Source organism: Cherax quadricarinatus, chromosome 67 (assembly GCF_038502225.1).
Source record: "Cherax quadricarinatus isolate ZL_2023a chromosome 67, ASM3850222v1, whole genome shotgun sequence".
Lineage (NCBI taxonomy): Eukaryota > Metazoa > Arthropoda > Malacostraca > Decapoda > Parastacidae > Cherax > Cherax quadricarinatus.
The window spans coordinates 6,680,985-6,704,011 of record NC_091358.1 but is presented as its reverse complement, the minus strand read 5'-3'; the positions used below and the strand labels follow the sequence as shown (position 1 = coordinate 6,704,011).

General features: G+C 39.8%; 1 protein-coding gene across 2 annotated transcripts in view; it reads left to right on the top strand.

Moving 5' to 3' along the window:
* LOC128699644 (trophoblast glycoprotein) overlaps positions 1 to 23,027 on the top strand; it is a 58,706-nt gene that overhangs the window by 2,063 nt on the left and 33,616 nt on the right. The window contains exons 1-4 of one of the 2 annotated variants that reach the window (XM_070099362.1): positions 1,846 to 1,923; positions 11,126 to 11,349; positions 18,565 to 18,709; positions 21,818 to 22,008. In XM_070099362.1, the coding sequence (XP_069955463.1) occupies positions 11,165 to 11,349; positions 18,565 to 18,709; positions 21,818 to 22,008 (521 nt within the window). In that variant the 5' untranslated portion in view covers positions 1,846 to 1,923; positions 11,126 to 11,164. Of the gene's footprint in view, positions 1 to 1,845; positions 1,924 to 11,125; positions 11,350 to 18,564; positions 18,710 to 21,817; positions 22,009 to 23,027 lie in introns of those variants that run through there. The other variant, XM_070099361.1, reaches the window with a different exon arrangement.

The following is a 23,027-nucleotide window of genomic DNA, read 5'->3' as shown; positions in this document are numbered from 1 at the left end:
CGCAAGGCTGCTCTAACTCCCTTTCAGGACTACAATATCTCCCTCTCGAGCTACAGTATCTCAGGCTACAATATCTCCCTTCCAGGGTTACAATATCTCTATCTTGGCTACAAGAACTTCTTTCCAGGACTATAATATCTCCATAGCAGTGATAAAAGTATCTCCTCCCCAAGACTACAATATCATACCGGGACTACTGTACCTTTTTTCCAGGGCTATAGAACACTCCACTCAGAGAGAACAGGATACCAAAACTTACAGAAAATAATTTTGTTTACTAAGATAGTTTTCAGTTTCAAGGAGCTAAGGAAGGGGTTCCTGGTGGCTAGGAAGGGTGTTAGATGTACTCGCCTATTTGTGGTTGCGTGGTCGATTCACAGCTCCTGGCCCCGCCTCTTCACTGGTCGCTACTAGGTCCACGCTCTCCCTGCTCCATAAACTTTATCATGTATGTGTGTTCCTGCTGAAGTGCTCGGCATCTCAACATTTATGTTACTCATGTGAATGTGACCTGACCTGACTAGGTTAGGGCATTGGTTGAAGCCGGTAGGAATCTTGGACCTGCCTCGCATGGGCCAGTAGGCCTGCTGCAGTATTCCATCTTATGTTCTTATGTATGTGTACCTGTATGTAAATAAACTTGTGCAAACAGTATCTGGCTCTGATAGGTTTGAGAAGTATATATTATGGAGACCTGGGTATGTCTCTATCGTCGTCACAGTCATATACGCAACTTTCCAGCGAGTAAATTTATTTAGGTACAAGTATACATAAGTACAGTTATATATATATAGTAACATATGCAATAAGATCACAGTATGCAAAACAACCACAGTGAAAAAATAGTGAAATGCCAAGCGATTTCGTGATTTCTCGCATTTCCAAGGACCTGTGATTATATGAGAAATCACGAAAGCTCTTGGAATTTCACTATTTTTTTTCCAGTGATTGTTTTGTATAGTAACATATGTGTAAATTACCTAAGATAACTAAAAAAATAAAAAAAAACTTTATTTTCACCAAAGAACATAAGGCCAGAGAGTACCTGGAGTTTTTTTATGTAGACAGCCAGGTGTAAGACCCCGCAAGGGGAACCTTCTTAATGCTGGTGAGGAGTTCTTGATCTAAATTCAAATTCAAATTAAAATTTTATTCTCTATAAGGATTACAATGCTGAGTTTACAGAATTTGGTTATTGTGCGGTTTACATGTAGTAAAATACTAATTACAGAGGGGGCCACTAGAACACCTAGCATGGCTAGGCATTTCGGGTATGGGACCTGTGCTTCAATTCCTTGAATTATGTTTGAATGCCTTCCTTCCCCCCTCCCCCCCCCTGCAGGCGCTGTATGATCCCTTCGGGTTTAGCTCTTCCCCATGATTAATGACAACCAATTACATGTATAGGAAGTAACTTTATGTATAAGTGTGTGTGTGTGAGTATACTTACCTATTTGTGGTTGCAGTGGTCGAGTCATAGCTCCTGGCCCCGGTGTATGTGTACTCACCTATTTGTTTGCAATGGTCGAATCATAGCTCCTGGCCCCTGTGTATATGTGTGTACTCACCTATTTGTGGTTACAATTGTCGATTCATAACTCCTGGCCCCGATGTGTGTGTGTGTGTGTGTGTGTGTGTGTGTGTGTGTGTGTGTGTGTGTGTGTGTGTGTGTGTGTGTGTGTGTGTGTGTGTGTGTGTGTGTGCATGTTGGAGGAGCATGAGCGTATCACCAACAATTTTTAACAAAATTATCACAACTCTGTATTTTTGTATTTTGTATTTTATGGTGGGCATAACACGGCACATTATTATATTCACACTTCATGGTTTCCGTTGCAGGAAACCATTAAACTGTTGTCTGTATCGCGGAACCACAACAAACCGCAAACAAATTCCCTATTGACTAACCCACACATAAACTGGGTGAGTTTTACCAGATATTATTGACATATCTTGTCTTGCAATTAGAACATTCAATTTCCTCTGAAATAGCCTATTTCTGCGTCATATATTCTACTAAAATTTAATATATTTTTTTTATTCTAGGTGAGGTTATCATGTATTAACCACCTAATCTGGCATAAATATAACCAGCAATGTCGAAATGGAAGATATATACGGTTTTATCTCTCAGCATGAGACGTGGTGGTGGTGGTACCTTAACTCGTTGGTACCCCACGAGCCTATCAAATGAGTTAGAGGATTGTGGGAGTGAATTAGAGGGGTGTGGGAGTGAATTGGAGGGGTGTGGGAGTGAATTAGAGGTGTGGGAGTGAATTAAAGTTGTGGGAGTGAATTAGAGGGATGTGGGAGTGAATTAGAGGGGTGTGGGAGTGAATTAGAGGGGTGTGGGAGTGAATTAGAGGGGCGTGGGAGTGAATTAGAGAGGTGTGGGAGTGAATTAGAGAGGTGTGGGAGTGAATTAAGAAGGGTGTGGGAATTGGAGGGGTGTGGGAGTGAATTGGAGGGGTGTGTGAGTGAATTGGAGGGGTGTGGGGGTGAATTAGAGAGGTGTGGGAGTGAATTAGAGGGGTGTGGGAGTGAATTAGAGGGGTGTGGGAGTGAATTGGAGGGGTGTGGGAGTGAATTAGAGGGGTGTGGGAGTGAATTAGAGTTGTGGGAGTGAATTAGAGGTGTGGGAGTGAATTAGAGGGGTGTGGGAGTGAATTAGAGAGGTGTGGGAGTGAATTGGAGGGGTGTGGGAGTGAATTAGAGGTGTGGGAGTGAATTAGAGGGGTGTGGGAGTGAATTAGAGGGGTGTGGGAGTGAATTAGAGAGTTGTGGGAGTGAATTAGAGGTGTGGGAGTGAATTAGAGAGGTGTGGGAGTGAATTAGAGAGGTGTGGGAGTGAATTAGAGAGGTGTGGGAGTGAATTAGAGAGGTGTGGCATCTGGAGGGGGATATGATTTGAAATTCCCAAATTTAAACTGATAATTTTGTTATTAATTAAAGTCACCATTCTTTTGTGAGTGTTGCTTTTTTGTAATATGTCAATAACGACTCTACAAAAATTGCTTAAACCACAAATACAAAGTAAAAAAGGCCACCTGGAAACGTTAAAATTTGCACGGTTACAGCTCTTTGAAAATTTAAAGGGGTATGGCTCTTGATCCATGGAATTAGAGCTGCCTTCCCTCTGATCAAACCTCATTACCTCCCATTCCCCAAAGCGCTGCATGACCCATGTGAGTTTAGCACTTCCCGGTGTACAGTATAACATTCACTGGTGGTACAAGAATGGGTTGGTCACTACCCAATATAATGAGTCATTTTTCCCTCCTGGTACTTCACGTCAGCAGCTGGGCTGGATATGTTAACATCATCATCCTCTTCAGGTTTACATATTTCGATTTTTTTTTACACTGGTTACAATAAAATATTAAGAAGCATGGATTACAAGCCTAGTGGAAAGCCACTTCATGTACGACTTTCAAAACCTAAATTTCGATGTAGGACTACTTTAAATTTAACCTTTTATGTATGACTCTGAGAGTTAGAATTTCATATACGACAGTTTCCAGTCAAACTTTTAAGTACGACTAATTCAAATTAACCTTTCGTAGTGACAGCAGCAGCAACAGTAGTAGTAGTAGCAATAGTAGAAGTAGTAGTAGTACCTGTGGTAGTAAAAACGGAAGCTAGGAAAAACAGAAAGCGTTTGGATGTGAACGTTTGTCACCGGAGGGAAGAGAATGTGCTGTCTTTTTTGGGGAGACAATAATTCAGATGATCAACAGCTCACAAGTGTAGAATCATGTGGCGAAGTACCTATAATAAATTACCGTATTTTCCTATATATAAGGCTTGCCTATTTTTCCACAATCTTGGAAAAAATCATCCTGCGCCTTATATGCTCAAGGTCAGGGTCAAGGGTAGGCTTTGGGTTACGCTTTGGCTTAAAGTAATAGGGTAATTAGACCTTGAATATGATTACTAATCTGCCATTATGATACGTATGTTATGAGCCTTATATGCCGGAAGATACGCTGTAAAGGACAAGCCTAGTCACATTTTTCTTGTATAATACAAGGCTATTTTTTTCCCCAGTATAAAAAAATATAATTTACATGTAATACAATATTGTTAAGCACAAAGGAAAGTCACTAGCATTTTGGACACCTTGACTGAAAACGTTTCGGTCACTAAACTTACATATAAGTAAGTTTATTTAGGTACAGGTACACATAAATACAATTATACAAATTATCATATAAAGTTACCTATGTGTAAATTACCAATGATAACCCAAAAAAGTCAGTGACTTATTTCCATTGGGGTCAGTAAAATGATCAAGGTCCAAGGCTCGAAAGGACCCCAATGGAAATAAGTCACTCTGTCTGACTTTTTTGGGTTATCCTAGGTTCTCTACACATATGCTGCTATGTATGATAATTCTATGTAACTGTATTGTGTATACCTGAATAAATTTACTTACTTACTTACAGGTGGGGATTGAACTCGCGGTGAGTTCAGTCAGCGAGTTCAATCCCCACCCGTACCGTGGTTTGTTTACAATCGTGTCATTACGATTTCTTAGAGTCTGGAAACGTTTTTAATTCAAGTTATCGTTAAGTGAATGCATTCGTGTCCATTTGCCGCCAAGTTCTCGGTAGCCATTTGTCTTTAACTCCGATAAACTTGTCACTGATAAAAAAAACACTTAAAAACTCAACAATAATGGTCAGACCACTTAACCTTTTCTATCACTCTCTTCCTGTCTATCCACAACCTTTCTCACTGCTCTCTCCTACCCCAGCCCTTCTCCTCCCTATTCTTGCCATCCGTCTTAGGGACTAAAATAAAAAAAAGCCTAAACGATTCTTAACTATCAGTGACAAAATTGAATTAAACCTGAACTCGAAGATTTGCTATTGACAACATTGACCCCTACGTGTTTACGCTTTCTCAGTATAATAATAATAATAATAATAATAATAATAATAATAATAATAATAATAATAATAATAATAATAATAATAATAATAATAATAATAATAATAATTCTAATACTACTAATAATAATAATGAAAGTTATCGGAAGATTTTATCTTACTTGTAATGGGAGATATGAATTATTATATTCATGGGGAACTGCTAACCCCACGAAAGTCTTATATATAAGCTCCTGGGAAATGGGGAGAAATGAGGTTTGATTCGAGGAAGAAGAGGGTAGCTCCTGTTACTGTGATCAAGAGCCCTCCATCAGCATCATGGCCAGTGAAAGGATCATGATAGTGAACTTTCCGAGCGGCCAGACACGGGAAATGCCATGTCCCCTAATTTGGAAGTTTTTCAGTGCACTGATAGGGCTTTCGTGCACAGCAGTGAAAGTGGAGTACAGATTTCGGGTGATTTCCAGAAACATGTTATCTTTATAACTCGTTATGTGCGATCAGGATAACATTCAAGAAGGGACTCGGGGAAAACCAGTTAGCCGGACTGGAGTACTGGAGGTGGGAAGTACCGTGCATGTACTCTGAAAGAGGGGTAGGGGTAGGAAGTACAGTGCTTGCACTCTGAAGGAGGGGCGGAGAGTAGGAAGTACAGCGCCTGTACTCTGAAGGAGGGGTAGAGATACCAAGTACCATGCCAGTACTCTGAAAGATGGGTGGAGGGTGGACATGTAGTGCTTGTATTCTGAAAGAGTGGTGGAGGTGGGAAGTACAGTACCATCACTCTGAAAGATGGGGAAAGTTGCTTTTCCGAAGGTCATTTGACTTATAATATCTGCACACTTCTTGCAAGGCAGCAGTTGAATGAATAATGGTGATTGTGTTTCCTTTTCTTAAGTCACCCGACCTTGCTGGGAAGCAGCCGATGTGGTAAAACAATCACAGACCGGGGTCACAGACCTGGCCGCGGGGTCAACGTCCCCGCGGCCCGGTCTGTGACCAAGCCTCATGGTGGATCAGGACCTGATCAACCAGGCTGTTACTGTTGGCCGCACATAACCCGACGTACGAACCACAGTCCGGTTGGTCAGGTACTAACTTTAGGTGCCTGTCCAGCGCCTTGAAGACAGCCAGGGGTTTATTAGTAGTCCCCCTTATGTATGCTGGGAGGCAGTTGAACAGACTTGGGCTCCTGACACTTGTTGTGTTGTCTCCTATAGTGCTAGTGACACCCCTACTTTTCATTGGGGGAGATGTTGCATCGTCTGCCGAGTCTTTTGTTTTCATAAGGAGTGATTTTCGTGTGCAAGTTTGGTACTAGTCCCTCTAGGATTTTCCAAGTGTATATAATCATGTATCTCTCCCACCTGCGTTCCAGGGAATACAGGTTCAGGAACCTCAAGCGCTCCCAGTTATTGAGGTGTTTTATCTCCGTTATGCGCGCCGTGAAGGTTCTCTGTACATTTTCTAGGTCAGCAGTTTCACCTGCCTTGAAAGGTGATGTTAGTATGCAGCAATATTCCAGCCTAGATAGAACAAGCGACCTGAAGAGTGTCATCATGGGCTTGGCATCCCTAGTTTTGAAGGTTCTCATTATCCATCCTGTCATTTTTCTAGCAGGTGTGATTAATACAATGTTATGGTCCTTGAAGGTGAGATCCTCCGACATGATCACTCCCAGGTCTTTTACATTAGTTTTTCGCTCTATTGTGTGGTTGGTATTTATTTTATACTACGATATAGTTTTAATTTCCTCACGTTTTCCATATCGGAGTAATTGAAATTTCTCATCATTGAACTTCATATTGTTTTCTTCAGCCCATTTAAAGATTTGGTTGATGTCCGCCTGGAGTCTTGCAGTGTCTGCAATGGAAGACACCGTCATGCAAATTCGGGTGTCATCTGCAAAGGAAGACACGGTGCTGTGGCTGACATCCTTGTCTACGTCAGATATGAGGATGAGAAACAAGATGGGAGCGAGTACTGTGCCTTGTGGAACAGAGCTTTTCACTGTAGCCGCCTCAGACTTTACTCTGTTGACTACTGCTCATTGTGTTCTCTTTGTTTAGAAATTATAGATTCATATACGAACTTTTTCTGTTATTCCTTTAGCACCCATTTTGTGCGCTATTACACCATGATCACACCTGTCAGAGGCTTTTGCAAAGTCTGTGTATTCATCTGCATTTTGTTTGTCTTCTATAGCATCCAGGACCTTGTCGTAGTGATCCAGTAGTTGCGACGGGCAGGAGCGACCTGCTCTAAACCCATGTTGCCCTGGGCTGTGTAACTGATGGGTATTTAGATGGGTGGTGATCTTGCTTCTTAGGACCCTTTCAAAGATTTTTATGATATGGGATGTTAGTGCTATCGGTCTGTAGTTCTTTGCTATTGCTTTGCTGTTCCCTTTGTGGAGTGGGGATGTGTCTGTTGTTTTTAGTAACTGTGGGACGACCCCTGCGTCCATGCTCCCTCTCCATAGGATGGTAAAAGCACATGATAAGGGCTTCTTGCACTTCTTGATGAACACGGAGTTCCATGAGTCTGGCCCTGGGGCAGAGTGCATGGGCATGTCATGTATCGCCTTTTCGAAGTCATTTGGCTTCAGGATAATATCAGATAGGTTGGAGTCTACCGAATTCTATCTCGCTCATAAAAAAAAAATAATCAAAGTCTTCAACTCTCAGTTTGGTTAGCGGCTCTAAAAACCGAGTCATATTGGGACTTCAGTAGCGCATTCATTTCCTTACTGTCATCTGTGTAGGACCCATCTCGTCTGAATAAGGGCCCAATACTGGATGTTGTTCTTGACTTAGATTTGGCATAAGAAAAGAAATATTTTGGGTTTCTTTCAATTTCATTTATGGCTTTTAGTTCTTCCTGCATTTCTCGACTCCTGTAAGATTCCTTGAGCATTAGTTCGATGTTTGCTGTATCTCTGACCAGTGCTCACCTTCGTATTACAGATATATTGGCCTCTTTTAGCCACTCTTATTCTTCGCCTTCGCCTTTATAGGGAGCGCCTTTCTCTTTCTAGTTTACATCTCTTCCTTTACCTTAAAGGAATATGTCTTGAGCTAACCTCGAGTGCCACAGTTAATTTGTTCTAGACATAGGTTTGGATCCTTGTTGCTTAGGATATCTTCCCAGTTTATATCATTTAGGACCTGGTTGACTTGGTCCCACCTTATGATATTGTTATATTCATGGGGGAGGGCGCTAAACCCGTTGGGATCATACAACACCTGGTGGGATGGGAGGCAGTTTTATGGATAAAGGGAAGGGAAAGTCAGGCATGTACAGTTACTTGGATAAAAATTCCATCACTGATGTTAATTAGGGATCCCTTGACCCTTGAGGAAAACCCTATGCATTTTTTTATTTTGTTTTAGTGGAACTGCATCGTAAGCTGACCTGATGTATGTGACATTTAACAGGCTTACAGTAAACGAGATAAATGCTGATAAAAATGCACCCATCGAGTATGATGATTACTCACACTGATTTTGCTACATTAACTTCAAATTTAATCCAGTATTGAAGTTTGTCACTTGGGCGTCACCACCCATTACATTATATTCAGTCTAATTGACGATTTCCTTTTTTTATGAAGAAATATTTATGGTGTGGTGGTAGTGGGCAACACACACGGCTGACTGAGTGACATTATACTCAAAGGATGACCAGTCAGCAGCACCCACAGACTGATACGTCTTCTAGATATGTCTTGATACGATGTACTGATAAGTTATCTTGATACACCACACTAGCAGTAACACATGAACTGTGGGGAATTATTCTAGGTGTGTTGGGCCGGCTAGAAGGTCAGCAGCCTATTTGAGGAACCCCTCAAGGGAGGTTCCTTGATGCTGATGAAGGGCTCTTGATCTAAGGAATTGGACTTACCCTTCCTTGCATTGAGCATAATCACCTTCCATTCATTAGGTGCTACATGAACCCATATACCTGGAGTATACCTGAAGAGAGTTCTGGGGGTCAACGCCCCTGCGGGCCCGGTCTGTGACCAAGCCTCATGGTGGATCAGGGCCTGATTAACCAGGGTTTAGCTCTTTTCCCAAATACAGTATAATATATATATATATATATATATATATATATATATATATATAATATATATATATATATATATATATATATATATATATATATATATATATATATATATATATATATATATATACATATATATACATATATATATATATATATATATATATATATATATATATATATATATATATATATATATATATATATATGTATATATATATATATATATATATATATATATATATATATATATATATATATACATATATATACATATATATATATATACATATATATATATATATATATATATATATATATATATATATATATATATATATATATATATATATATATATATATATATACAGTGCCTGCACTCTGAAGGAGGGGTGTTAATGTTGCAGTTTAAAAACTGTAGTGTAAAGCACCCTTCTGGCAAGACAGTGATGGAGTGAATGATGGTGAAAGTTTTTCTTTTTCGGGCCACCCTGCCTTGGTGGGACTCGGCCAGTGTGATAATAATAATAAAATATATATATATATATATATATATATATATATATATATATATATATATATGGAGCAAAACAGAATGACTTCAAGAGTGTATCAGTCTGTTGTTGAAGGAAGGCGGGGTAGGGGTCAGCCGAGGAAAGGCTGGAGGGAGGGGGTAAAGGAGGTTTTGTGTGCGAGGGGCTTGGACTTCCAGCAGGCGTGCTTGAGCGTGTTTGATAAGAGTGAATGGAGACGAATGGTTTTTAATACTTGACGTGCTGTTGGAGTGTGAGCTAAGTAACATTTCTGAAGGGGTTCAGGGAAACCGGCAGGCCGGACTTGAGTCCTGGAGATGGGAAGTACAGTGCCTGCACTCTGAAGGAGGGGTGTTAATGTTGCAGTTTAAAAACTGTAGTGTAAAGCACCCTTCTGGCAAGACAGTGATGGAGTGAATGATGGTGAAAGTTTTTCTTTTTCGGGCCACCCTGCCTTGGTGGGAATCGGCCAGTGTGATAATAAATAAATAAATATATATATATATATATATATATATATATATATATATATATATATATATATATATATATATATATATATATATATATGTATATATATATATATATATGTATATATATATATATATATATATATATATATATATATATAATATAATATATATATATATTGCAGTATATTTGAGGAATCTGACCTCTTGACCCCTGAATCTGTAGGCTCAAAAGGACCAACTCTAATAATAATAATAATAATAATAATAATAATAATAATAATTTATTTGTATTCATTATACATTAATGACGCAGAAAGTTGAAAGTCCATAATATGCACAGTATTATCTATATGGGGAATGTGTGCCTCTCTGATCCGTGCTCTAAACCAACCTCCTCAAGAGAGGTACCTTGATATTGGTGAGGGGCTCTTGATCTAGGGAATTGGATCTGTGCTCCAGTTCCCTGAATGCCTTCCAGTCTTCCTCCCCCCTTCCCACAGGTGCTGTATAACCCCCACGGGTTTAGTGCTTCCCCATGATAATCGATCCCCAACATGGGTGCAAATGCTGGGCATGATTCCTTACACCTGCTGTCCCTGTTCACCTAGCAGTAAGTAGGTACCTGGGTGTTAGTTGACTGGTGTGGGTGGCATCCTGGGGGACAAAATTGAAGGACCCCAGTGAAAATAAAACAGACAGTACTCGATGATTCACTAACTTACTTGGGTTATCCTGGGTGGCTAACCCTCTGGGTCAAAATTCTGAACAAATCTTATCATATAATGTCTGTACTATTCACAAGAATAACCACAAGCACTTGATGAACTGGAATGATGCTAAGCTTATCGTTGAAGACAGGGATGTAGAATCATTTAGAATATACTGCAGAATACTTGGTGATTCAGTATCTCTAGAGTTCTTGCAAAATTGATTTTCTGCTGTCAGGGCTCAATAACTATTTTATTCACCCTGCCAATGGCACAGTTGACTTTGAAGATACTACAGTGTATATTTCCCTGTTTATTTACATGCCTTTTTGAAATTTGAATTAGCATTCAATGATCTAGTTTTCAGTTGGCCTTTTATTCATTTCCTCTCTCTTTTTCTCATACAGAATTTAATCTGCTAGTGTTTTAATAGTTTTCCTCCCTTTCAGGAAGTACTGGAAAAAGTTGCAGTATCTGTTGCACTGTTGATGGTGATGAGCATTGGCTGTCATGCTGTACATAATGCTAATCCCTGCCCTGCAAGTTTTGGAGGTCTGTGTAGCTGTGGAATGGGATATTCCCCATATGATGGATTTAAAGAGAAGAAATATACTGTCAATTGTACAAACACAGGTTTTACAAATACTTCAATGCTTCGTGATTTGCCAGAGAAGTGAGTTATTATATGTATTATCATTAGGTAAAGTTGTAGTAATTTTAATGAGTATAAATAATCCAAATTATGTTTATATACAAATACAGTATAGTACTTAGTTTCAAAAGTGAATTTTGCCAAATGTATTCATCTTTACCTTTTTTTTTTTTTTAATACACTGGCCATCTCCCACTGAGGTAGTTGTGACCTGTAAGAGGAAACACGTTCTCCATCATTTATTCAAATGCGGTCCTGCTTGAAGTGTGCTGACAGTACAGTTCAGATGGCCCTCCGAACTGCAGCATCTCCACCCCTCTCTTAAAGTGCAGGCACTGTACTCCCCACCTCCAGGACTCAAGTCTGGCTAGCAGGTTTCTGCTGAATCCTTTCATAAATGTTACCTTGCTTAAACCTTAACAGCACATCAAATCATAAAAACTACTTGCATCCACTCACCCAGCTGTAACATGTTCACACAAGTCTGTTAGGTGTTTAAGCCCTTAGCACTCAAAATATACTTTATCCTATCCCTCAAACATTTCCTGAAATAACCCCCTACACCTCCTTCCATCCCAGATTTGTGTACCCTAATCATCCTATTTTGCTCCATCCTCTCCAAGTGTCCAAACCACCTCAACAACCCCTCCTCAACCCTCTGAATTACACTTTTGGTAACCCCACACCTTTTTTTAAATCTCCACACTCCAAATTTGTTGCCTGATATTCACACCACATATTGCCGTCATACACAACATCTTCAGTGCCTCCAGCATCCTTCTTGCTGCAATATTTGAAACCCATGCTTCACATCCATATGAGGAATTGCACAACATAAAGTGATAAGCCCCATTACATCCAAAATCTAGATTAGTGAATGAATTGAATCCTTAATGTTTTGTCTGTTTGTGGTAATCTGTTTGTAGTAATTTGGTACTAATTCTGTTAAGTTGTGCAGTGCTTCTTATAACAGTGTTGGTGATACAACTCTCTAGTACATTCTATCCTTTTTTCCTCCATGGATAAAGTTCTTTGTATCCACAGATGAATAAGTGTACCACCCATCTGTCCCTCGTTTATTATTTGGTTCACCTTATCTTTCATAGACCTGTTTCCCAACAACTCCACTCACAACTGTCTGAACACATTTTCTTCATGCTCCCTCTAATCTGATACTCTTTCATTACCTAGATTTTTTGTTATTCTTATCACCTTGTTCTTTCCTATATTCAGTTTTTTTTTTTTACATACCCTCCCAAATTCATTCACCAACTTTCATAACTCTTCTTCAGAATCTCCCAAAAGAACCTTGTCATCAGCAAAGAGCATCTGTGACAACTCCCATTTTGTATTAAATTTGTTATCTTTTAATTCCTAGCACCCTAGCATTCACTTCTTTTACAACCCCATCATTAGATATGTTAACTATGGTGACCTCATACATCCCTATCTAAAGCTTGCTTTAACTGGAAAATAATTCTCCTCTCTACTGCATACTGTAACCTCAGCCTCACTATCCACATAAAAAACACTGCTGCTTTACTAACTTGCTTCTTACTATGTACCATATACTACCTACTTCTTTACTGTATATCTCTGAATTCCATACGTTGCAGTTATCTCTCTAAGAATGGTGCCTTGATTTTTGTGATGAGCTCTTAATCCATGGAATTAGAGCTACCCTCCTCTTTCTCAAATCAAATGTGATCATCTCCCTAGCCCTCTCATTCCCCAAGATCTGTATATACTTGTTTTTTCTTTGCACTGCTTCCCTGTGCCCAGCAAGGAAATATTGCCCAACACTGAATGGTAATAGGAATGGGAACAAAAGTTCCTCATGGAAATTAGAGGAAACAAGTGTTGTGACAGAAACACAAGCCTTATCTCTAGGCTTTATTGAACATAGAATCTTCATAGTACTTCTGCAACAACAAAATATAATGACTAGTACATCTAATAACGGCTTCTACAGGGATGGTGATGTCTTGCATATGTCAAGAGAAAAGTTATAACTACAGGCCACATATTTAAACTCACCATGTAATCTGCATCACTAATATATGGATATAAGAGAAGAGAATCACACACCATGTGTTGGCGCCCATGACACACACCAAACTGTTGTTGTTGTTAAGGGCCCCGAGAGGTGGTGCAGTATTATCCTGCTGCTGCTCCCCACAGGAGCAGTATCACTACAATCTCCCCCTTCTAAAATATCAGAGACAGTAATCTCCCAAACTGTTAGGTGGGCGACGTACACGTCCCAACCTTCGTAACCCTTGAGCCTCTTCACCAGGTTCAATATTTTCCAATGGGGTTTGACTAACTGCTGGAGCAGAATCCTCTATTTCCATAGGGGTAGTCTCAAGGGGCTTTCCAGGAGAAAACGAAGCATCTTTCACATCTATTGGTGTATCTTGAGATTCCACACTAATGGGGATTTCAACTGGGGCTAAATGTCTTGTAGATACTGTAGTCTCTTCACCATTTTGGTAGCGAATGTGGGCGTAATGTGGATTAGCTTGCAGGAGCTCTACCTCTTCCACTAAAGGATCCATCTTGTTCATCCTACGGTGACTCTTCAGGAGAACGGGTCCAGGATGACATAACCAAGTGGGCACGGAGGCTCCCATAGAGGAACGACGTGAATAGTTGAGGAGTCTTTCATGAGGGGTTGCATTAGTAGCTGTGCACAGCAATGATCTAATAGAGTAAAGAGCATCAGGTAGGACAGTTTGCCAGTGTTGAACAGGTAGATTGCGCAACTTCAATGCCATTGTAATTGCCTTCCATATAGTACCATTGAACTGCTCCACTTGACCATTGCCTTGAGGGTTGTAGCTTGTTGTTCTGCTGCAGGCAATACCTTTGCTAGCCAAAAACTCCTGAAGTTTGTTACTCATGAACGAGGATCCCGTCTGAATGGATATAAGCTGGCATACCAAAAATAGAGAACTGTGAAAGACAACTAATAACAGTTGAAGCAGTCATATTTGCACAGGGGAACACAAAGGGAAACCTTGAATATTCATCTACTATGTTAAGGAAATACCTATTCTGATTTGTGCTTGGTAGAGGTCCTTTGAAATCTATATTCAGTCTCTCGAAAGGCTGGGTGGATTTTATGAGATGAATCTTCTCTGGCTGATGAAAGTTTGGCTTGCACTCTGCACATACTCTGCATGCTCTGATCACTTGTCGCACATCTTCCACTGAGTAGGGCATGTTCTTTGATTTGACAAAATGGTACAGGCGTGTAACTCCTGGGTGACACAAAGCCTTGTGGAGCGCTGAGAGTGATTGCAAATCATGACATGCTGCTCCACAGTGGGACCTAGAGAATGAATCAGGTGAGATGTTCTCTTGACCCGGTCGGTACAGAATATCAAAGTCATAACACGATAGTTCCATCCTCCAGCGTAATATCTTGTCATTCTTTATCCTACTTTTGTGCTTCTTGTCGAACATATACATCACGGACCATTGGTCAGTCATTATGGTGAAATGTCTACCAGTTAAATAATGCCTCAAGTGGCGAACTGCTTCTATGATGGCCTGGGCTTCCTTTTCTACAGCAGCATAACATTTCTCTGATCCTTGAAAAGTTCTCAAAAAGAAGGCTACTGGTCATCCTGCCTGAGATAAGACTGCAGCAATGGCAATGTCAGATGCATCCGTTTCCACTTCGAATGGTAGGGACTCATCAATGGCTTGAACTACTGAGTTTTCAATGTCCTGTTTGAGAGTATGGAAAGCGGCTTCTGCTTCCTTTGTCACAGGAAATGTGGTAGCACTCAGTGGGCGGACTTTACTTGAATAGTTATAGATCCATTGTGAGTAATAAGCAAAGAGACCAAGAGTTCTTCGGAGTGACTTTTTATCTTGAGGCATTGGAAGTCCCTGTAGAGGTCGTAGTCGTTCAGGGTCTGGGAATATTGAACCTCCTTCCACTACATAACCAAGGATGCTAAGCCTTTTAGTTGAAAAAGTGCACTTTTCCTCATTGTAACTGATATTTTTCTTCTTGGTGGCTTCCAAAAACTTATCAAGGTTTGCATCATGTTCCTCTTGGGTCTTGCCACAAATGGTAACATTATCTAAATATGCGTAAGTTCCCATGAGTTGCTCTTCCTGAATGAGTGAATCCATAATTCGTTGGAAGCAGGCTACCCCATTGGTGACTCCAAAAGGGACTCTGGTAAACTGATACAGGCCATCACTAGCCTGAAACGCTGTGTATGGTTTATCTGCATTCCTTATAGGGACTTGATGATAGGCACTCTATAGATCAATTGTGCTAAACACATAGTACTGAGCAATTTTGTTCACTGTATCATCAATTCGAGGTAGAGGGTACCCATCAAGAAGTGTAAATTTGTGGATTGTCTCAGAGTAATTGATAGCCAGTCCGTTTCCTATAATCATCTTTAACAACAACAACCTGTGCACACCAAGGGGAATCACTCGGTTCTATAATACCCTCCTTCAGCAGCCTCTGAGTTTCTTTCTCAATGAACATCTGATCCTCATAAGAATAGCGGCATGACTTAGCTGATATAGGATGGCAATCCGCGGTAAGATTTGCAAACAGCTTTGGTGGGTCTACCCTTAATGTGCTAAGTCCACAAACAACAAGAGGAGGCAGTTCACCTCCATATGTTGGTGGCCCGGTGGCCTGGTGGCTAAAGCTCCCGCTTCACACACGGAGGGCCCGGGTTCGATTCCCGGCGGGTGGAAACATTTCGACACGTTTCCTTACACCTGTTGTCCTGTTCACCTAGCAGCAAATAGGTACCTGGGTGTTAGTCGACTGGTGTGGGTCGCATCCTGGGGGACAAGATTAAGGACCCCAATGGAAATAAGTTAGACAGTCCTCGATGACGCACTGACTTTCTTGGGTTATCCTGGGTGGCTAACCCTCCGGGGTTAAAAATCCGAACGAACTCTTATCTTATCTTATCTTGTTAAGGTGACACTACCATGCAGCTTCTGAAAGTCCTGACCAAGGATAACATCAGAGCACAGTTGTGGCAGAATAGCTAAATGTACATCTTGATAATCCTTTCCATTAACTCTGAGATTTACCTTACAAAACCCTAAGGTCTGAATAGAGAGAGATGTTGATGCCATGGAAATGGTACCTGATGAGTGATGTACAGTCAAGGAGAGCCGTTTAACTAAGTCAAGGTTGATGAAACTCTCTGAGCTGCCACTATCAATAAGACCATCTACTTCTGTTCCTTTGATGAATACTTTCACAACTGCCTTTGAGAGTGAATTTGGAGTAGCTGCAGAAGTCACTGTTGCTAGAGTCGCATGATCACTGGAATGTGTGGAGGCACTAGCTCTTGTTGATGCATTAGCACGACTTACTTTAGCAAAGTGACCTTTCTTGTGGCATTTATGGCACATTGCTTCACGAGCAGGACACTTTGGACGTGGATGTCTTGAAAAACCACAAAAGAAACACACCGTACCTGCTGCTGCTGTCACTGAGGCAGGTTCCACAGTAACTTCATTGCAAGAGTCTTGGTCAGGAATTGCAGCACTTACCACTCGAGAAGGCTGAGTGGTACTGTATACTTCAGAATTCTTCTGGGCTGAATCTAGAGCTCTTGCCTGGTCAAAGGCAGCGGCTAAGTCGAGAGTTTTATTCTCCAATAAACGCTGCCTTATTATTGGTGATTGCAGGCCACTGATAAAAGCATCCCTGATGGACTCTTCACAATACTGAGCAGCTGTCACTGCTTGGAAGTGACAGTCCTTACCTAAAATTTTCAGTGCTTGAAGGTATTCCTCTAAGGATTCATCAATCTGCTGGCGGCGAGTTGCAAGACGATAGCGTGCAAAGATTTCATTTGTAGGTTTAATATACTGAGACTTGAGGGTTTTGATAGCATCTTCGTAGGTATTACACTCAGAAATAGCCTCATATATCTTAGGTGACACAAAATTGATGAGCAGACTTAGTTTATCTAGATCTTCTTTAGGAAGGGCTCCCAAGAAGTTTTCGAAAGTCTTAAACCAGTGCTTCCATTCCTGAGCAGCCGTTGATAAGCTGGGGTCACAGTCTAGCCTCTCAGGTTTCAGTAAACGCTCCATGTTGTGATGTAGTCTAGCGCAGGATCACCACCAGGTAGCCCAGGATTCTATGTTCAATAAATTGTTGTGATAGAAACACAGGCCTTATCTCTAGGCTTTATTGAACATAGAATCTTCATAGTACTTCTGCAACAACAAAATATAATGACTAGTACATCTAATAACGGCTTCTACAGGGATGGTGATGTCTTGCATATGTCAAGAGAAAAGTTATAACTACAGGCCACATATTTAAACTCACCATGTAATCTGCATCACTAATATATGGATATAAGAGAAGAGACTACAGGCCACATATTTAAACTCACCATGTAATCTGCATCACTAATATATGGATATAAGAGAAGAGAATCACACACCATGTGTTGGCGCCCATGGCACACCAAACTGTTGTTGTTGTTAAGGGCCCCGAGAGGTGGTGCAGTATTATCCTGCTGCTGCTCCCCACAGGAGCAGTATCATTACAACAAGCATTCCCAGAGATGAAATTTGAACCTCCCTGCTTAAACCGATGCAGAACAAGAAGCTCACACCATACTTAGGTCAATGATTGACTTCTACCTATATAGGGTGGCTCATAGTTCAGTGGCAGTGCCTTCACTTTACAACTGAAGGACCCAGGTTCAATCCTTAGGTAGGTGGCAGTTTGGCATATTGTATTTTCTTATATGTACCTGCTATCTTTGTTCATCTAACAATAAATAAGCTCCCAGGTGTTAGCCAGCTGTTGTGGGTTGAATCCTCAAGAGAACAAAAGGACCCCAGTGGAAATATGCCACACACTTTAGTTTTTTGTGTTATCCTGAGTTACTAACCATCCAGGTTAACAATCTGAAGAAAGAATTCTACAGTTGTTCAAAAATATGTAACACTGATGTTTATCTACCAGACATGTACCTACCAGGCAAAGAGTAATGACATGGATCCCAGGAGGAAAAACAGGTGAAATTTGTCACGCATACTCAGGGCAGAGCAAGATATCTGCACGGTGTGAGGGGAAGTCGCTAGAAAAATAAATTTTGTTTTAAATAATACTGTATTTCATAGTAAACTAATATTTATATGCATTTGATTTTTGTATTAAATATTATATGGATGCTGTTATTGTATCTATAATTTATTCTTAATTTGCAGAACTGAAGTTCTCATCTTCACTGGCAATTCTGTACCAGTACTTCCATTTAATGTACTGAACAATACCACTCAATTTGATTATCTGGAAACCATAGACATGTCCAATAATCACATACGTTTCATCCAGGGTAAAACTTTTCACAAGGTGAGAAAACTGATATCTACCAACTTGTATTTGTTGAAAGTAATGCTGGTCCTCTCTACTGTACTGTATTTAGCATTCAGTAATTAAGAATCTGCATATTTACATCTCTAAGTAGTTTGTGATAGTGTACTGTACCAGATTTATTTTTAATTTTATGTTGAGTTCATATTATTGCAGATTATTTTACATAAAGGTACAGTCTTATACTACGTAGATGGCATATTATATCAAGGATAGAAATAAACTTTTTCCTAAGATCTTGTGTTCGTTTTTACTACAGTACTCAGTGGATGCTATCTCCAGAGTGGTTTAAGTGTGTGCTTGAAATTTTGGACAGATGTTGTACCTTAAGACAATGTCTTTTCTTATACAGAAGGGATGCAGCTTTCAATTTAAATACGTGTATTCATTTTTATTCTTTTTTTATAATAAAGGGTTTAGGCTTCTGTATGGTTTGAGAATCTCTGTCTTCATTTACTTAATATTATGTTTACTTACCATAATACTGTATTAAATTTAAAATACTGTAATATTTTTAAGTATGTTTGTACTCCACTGAAGAAAAGACACATCATTTAACTCTAGGTAGAGCTTTATGAAGTCATATGTACATGATATATAATGAATGTGTATGGTTAGCATACAGAATATCATTTAACACAACAACCTTAGCCAAACCCCTAGCACATGTCATGGTAATAGGGTTAGGCTTGGCACGAATACCACCTGGTGGTTCACACTTACACTCACTCACTCATTTGACCATAAACAGAAATATTAATCTCAATCTTAAAATAATAAATCCTGTGATACTCCAATACTGAAACTATGTACTGTGCCAAAACAAAAGCATTCACATTGCTAAACTCACAAACTAGTATTTAGTCACTTAGCCATAATACCAACTTACCTCATAATTTGTAATATTTTACAATTAAGAATAAAACTAAGTCTGCCATACTAAGCCGAAATGCCTAGCCATGCTAAGCGTTCTAGTGGTACACTCTGTAATCACAATTTTACTACATGTAAACCACACAATAACCAAATTTCTGTAAACTCAACATTGTAATCCTTATAGAGAATAAACTTTGAATTGAAATTTGAATAGAGATGTACAGAAATTAAACAGATGACATTCTAACATAATTGGCCAGTCTACCTCCTGCATAGCTCCACAAACCCACAGGGAGTATACCATACAGGAGGGCCTCACTTATACAGCAAGTTAGGTTCCATGATACTGCTGTAGAGTGAAAATTGCTGTAAATTGAAACATAGCCTTTTTTTCACTTTCAAATGCATATAAAAGCATGGTAACATGTTTATCATATGTTAAGTGAGCAGTAGAGCTAGGCCTAAAAAAATGCATCAATACACACATTACTTACAGTACCTTAAAATATTTTTGTCCTTAGCTTATAGTGAGTGGTGAATATATTTATTGTAGGAAGCCTGAATAAATGAAGAATGGGTATAACTGAAAACTGCTGCATTAGCGAAACACTGCAAAGCAAAGTGCTGTAAAGCGGAGCCTTCCTGTATATACAGCCACTCCTCACATAACGACAGAGTTCCATTCCTAAGACCACATCAGTAAACGAATTCGTCGCTAAGTGAGGAGCATACGTACTATAATGGTATGAACATTAAAATGGTATAAAATACCGACAGATTGTTAGGTAAGACACATATGCAACAGTTAGGTATCTTTATTTCGAAACGTTTCGCCTACACAGTAGGCTTCTTCAGTCGAGTACAGAAAAGTTGATAGAAGCAGAAGATACTTGAAGACGATGTAATCAGTTCATCACCCTTAAAGTTTTGAGGTGGTCAGTCCCTCAGTCTGGAGAAGAGCATTGTTCCGTTGTCTGAGGGACTGAGGGACTGACCACCTCAAAACTTTAAGGGTGATGGACTGATTACATCGTCTTCAAGTATCTTCTGCTTCTATCAACTTTTCTGTACTCGACTGAAGAAGCCTACTGTGTAGGCGAAACGTTTCGAAATAAAGATACCTAACTGTTGCATATGTGTCTTACCTAACACTATAATGGTAGTTGGTTTGTGTCTTCCATCTTTGATATTGTTTTAATGTCACCCTTGCACCATTTATAACATTTTTGGTATATTTTTAAATGTTTATACAGTAGTGTACTGTATAGTGTAATAAACAGAATAGAGGAAATCAATTCTAATATACATTATTTAGGTATGCATACTGGTCAGAGAGCCCGTTGTAAGTCTGAGTCATTGGTAACTGAGTATATCACTAAGTGAGGAAAGGCTGTACTGGGTGTGCAGCATGCATTTGGTATATTCAATATGACTTGATAAGGTGACTCACGAAATCGTAATGACACGATTGCAAACAAACCATACCACGGGCGGGATTGAACCCGCGGTCAGAGAGTCTCAAAACTCCAGACCGTCGCGTTAGCCACTGGACCAGCTAGCCACAATAAGATTCGTCCAACTAGGTATATTTCTACACCATAGTTTTGAGACTCTGACCGTGGGTTCAATCTCGCCCGTGGTATGGTTTGACTTGATAAGGCTCTGTGCAGAGTAGAATATCCAAATAAGTCTGCTGTGCAACATGTATCTTTTCTTTGTTGTTTGATCCATGAATATCAGCTATTTGAAAGGGTTAAAGTCCAGCTTCTGGCCTATTACTAAACAAGCTGTGTTTAAAAAAGACAATGTCTTACTGAGATAGGAGGGAGATGGTTTTAGAGATAGCTTATTGGAACCAGGGATGCCTTGCTGGCTCCTCTTAGACACTAAAATACTAAAATACTATATATCCAGTTTATTATTTTGCTTTATATAGTGCAACACACGTTTTCAACAAAACCATATATGTACTGTACTCTGTGATACATAATGTAAAATAATAATAATAATAATAATAATAATAATAATAATAATAATGAAAATAATAATACATGTATTTTCTTTAACCAGTAGGAAGTTATTGGGTAATTTAATATATAGGATGTTACATATCTGAAGAAAATTCATGATACTATATCCGATTACATATATAAAAAAAATTATTGGTTTGTATTCCTTATGTTGAGGTGTAAGTTGCTTTTTCTATTCCAGGTATACAATGTAAAAAATCTGATTTTGGACCACAATGACCTGGAGATCACTGATAAGTTAGAAAGGCCTAGAATCTTCAGTAATTTTGAGAACTTGGAGCGTCTTCACTTGACGAATGCATTTTCTGATAAAATCAATGCATCTGAGTATCTGCTGAGTTTGGAAGACATCTTCTATGAAAGTGATCTAATGTAAGCAATATTTTGATGTTCCCTTTGAAATTAATATTTATTTTTTTATTATCACACTGGCCGATTCCCACCAAGGCAGGGTGGCCCGAAAAAGAAAAACTTTCACCATCATTTACTCCATCACTGTCTTGCCAGAAGGGTGCTTTACACTACAGTTTTTAAACTGCAACATTAACACCCCTCCTTCAGAGTGCAGGCACTGTACTTCCCATCTCCAGGGCTCAAGTCCGGCCTGCCGGTTTCTCTGAACCCCTTCATAAATGTTACTTTGCTCACACTCCAACAGCACGTCAGGTATTAAAAACCATTTGTCTCCATTGACTCCTATCAAACACGCTCACGCATGCCTGCTGGAAGTCCAAGCCCCTCGCACACAAAACCTCCTTTACCCCCTCCCTCCAACCTTTCCAAGGCTGACCCCTACCCCGCCTTCCTTCCACTACAGACTGATACACTCTTGAAGTCACTCTTTTTTGCTCCATTCACTCTACATGTCCGAACCACCTCAACAACCCTTCCTCAGCCCTCTGGACAACAGTTTTGGTAATCCCGGACCTCCTCCTAACTTCCAAACTACGAATTCTCTGCATTATATTCACACCACACATTGCCCTCAGACATGACATCTCCACTGCCTCCAGCCTTCTCCTCGCTGCAACATTCATCACCCATGCTTCACACCCATATAAGAGCGTTGGTAAAACTATACTCTCATACATTCCCCTCTTTGCCTCCAAGGACAAAGTTATTTGTCTCCACAGACTCCTAAGTGCACCACTCACCCTTTTCCCCTCATCAATTCTATGATTCACCTCATCTTTCATAGACCCATCCGCTGACACGTCCACTCCAAAATATCTGAATACATTCACCTCCTCCATACTCTCTCCCTCCAATCTGATATTCAATCTTTCATCACCTAATCTTTTTATTATCCTCATAACCTTACTCTTTCCTGTATTCACTTTTAATTTTCTTCTTTTGCACACCCTACCAAATTCATCCACCAATCTCTGCAA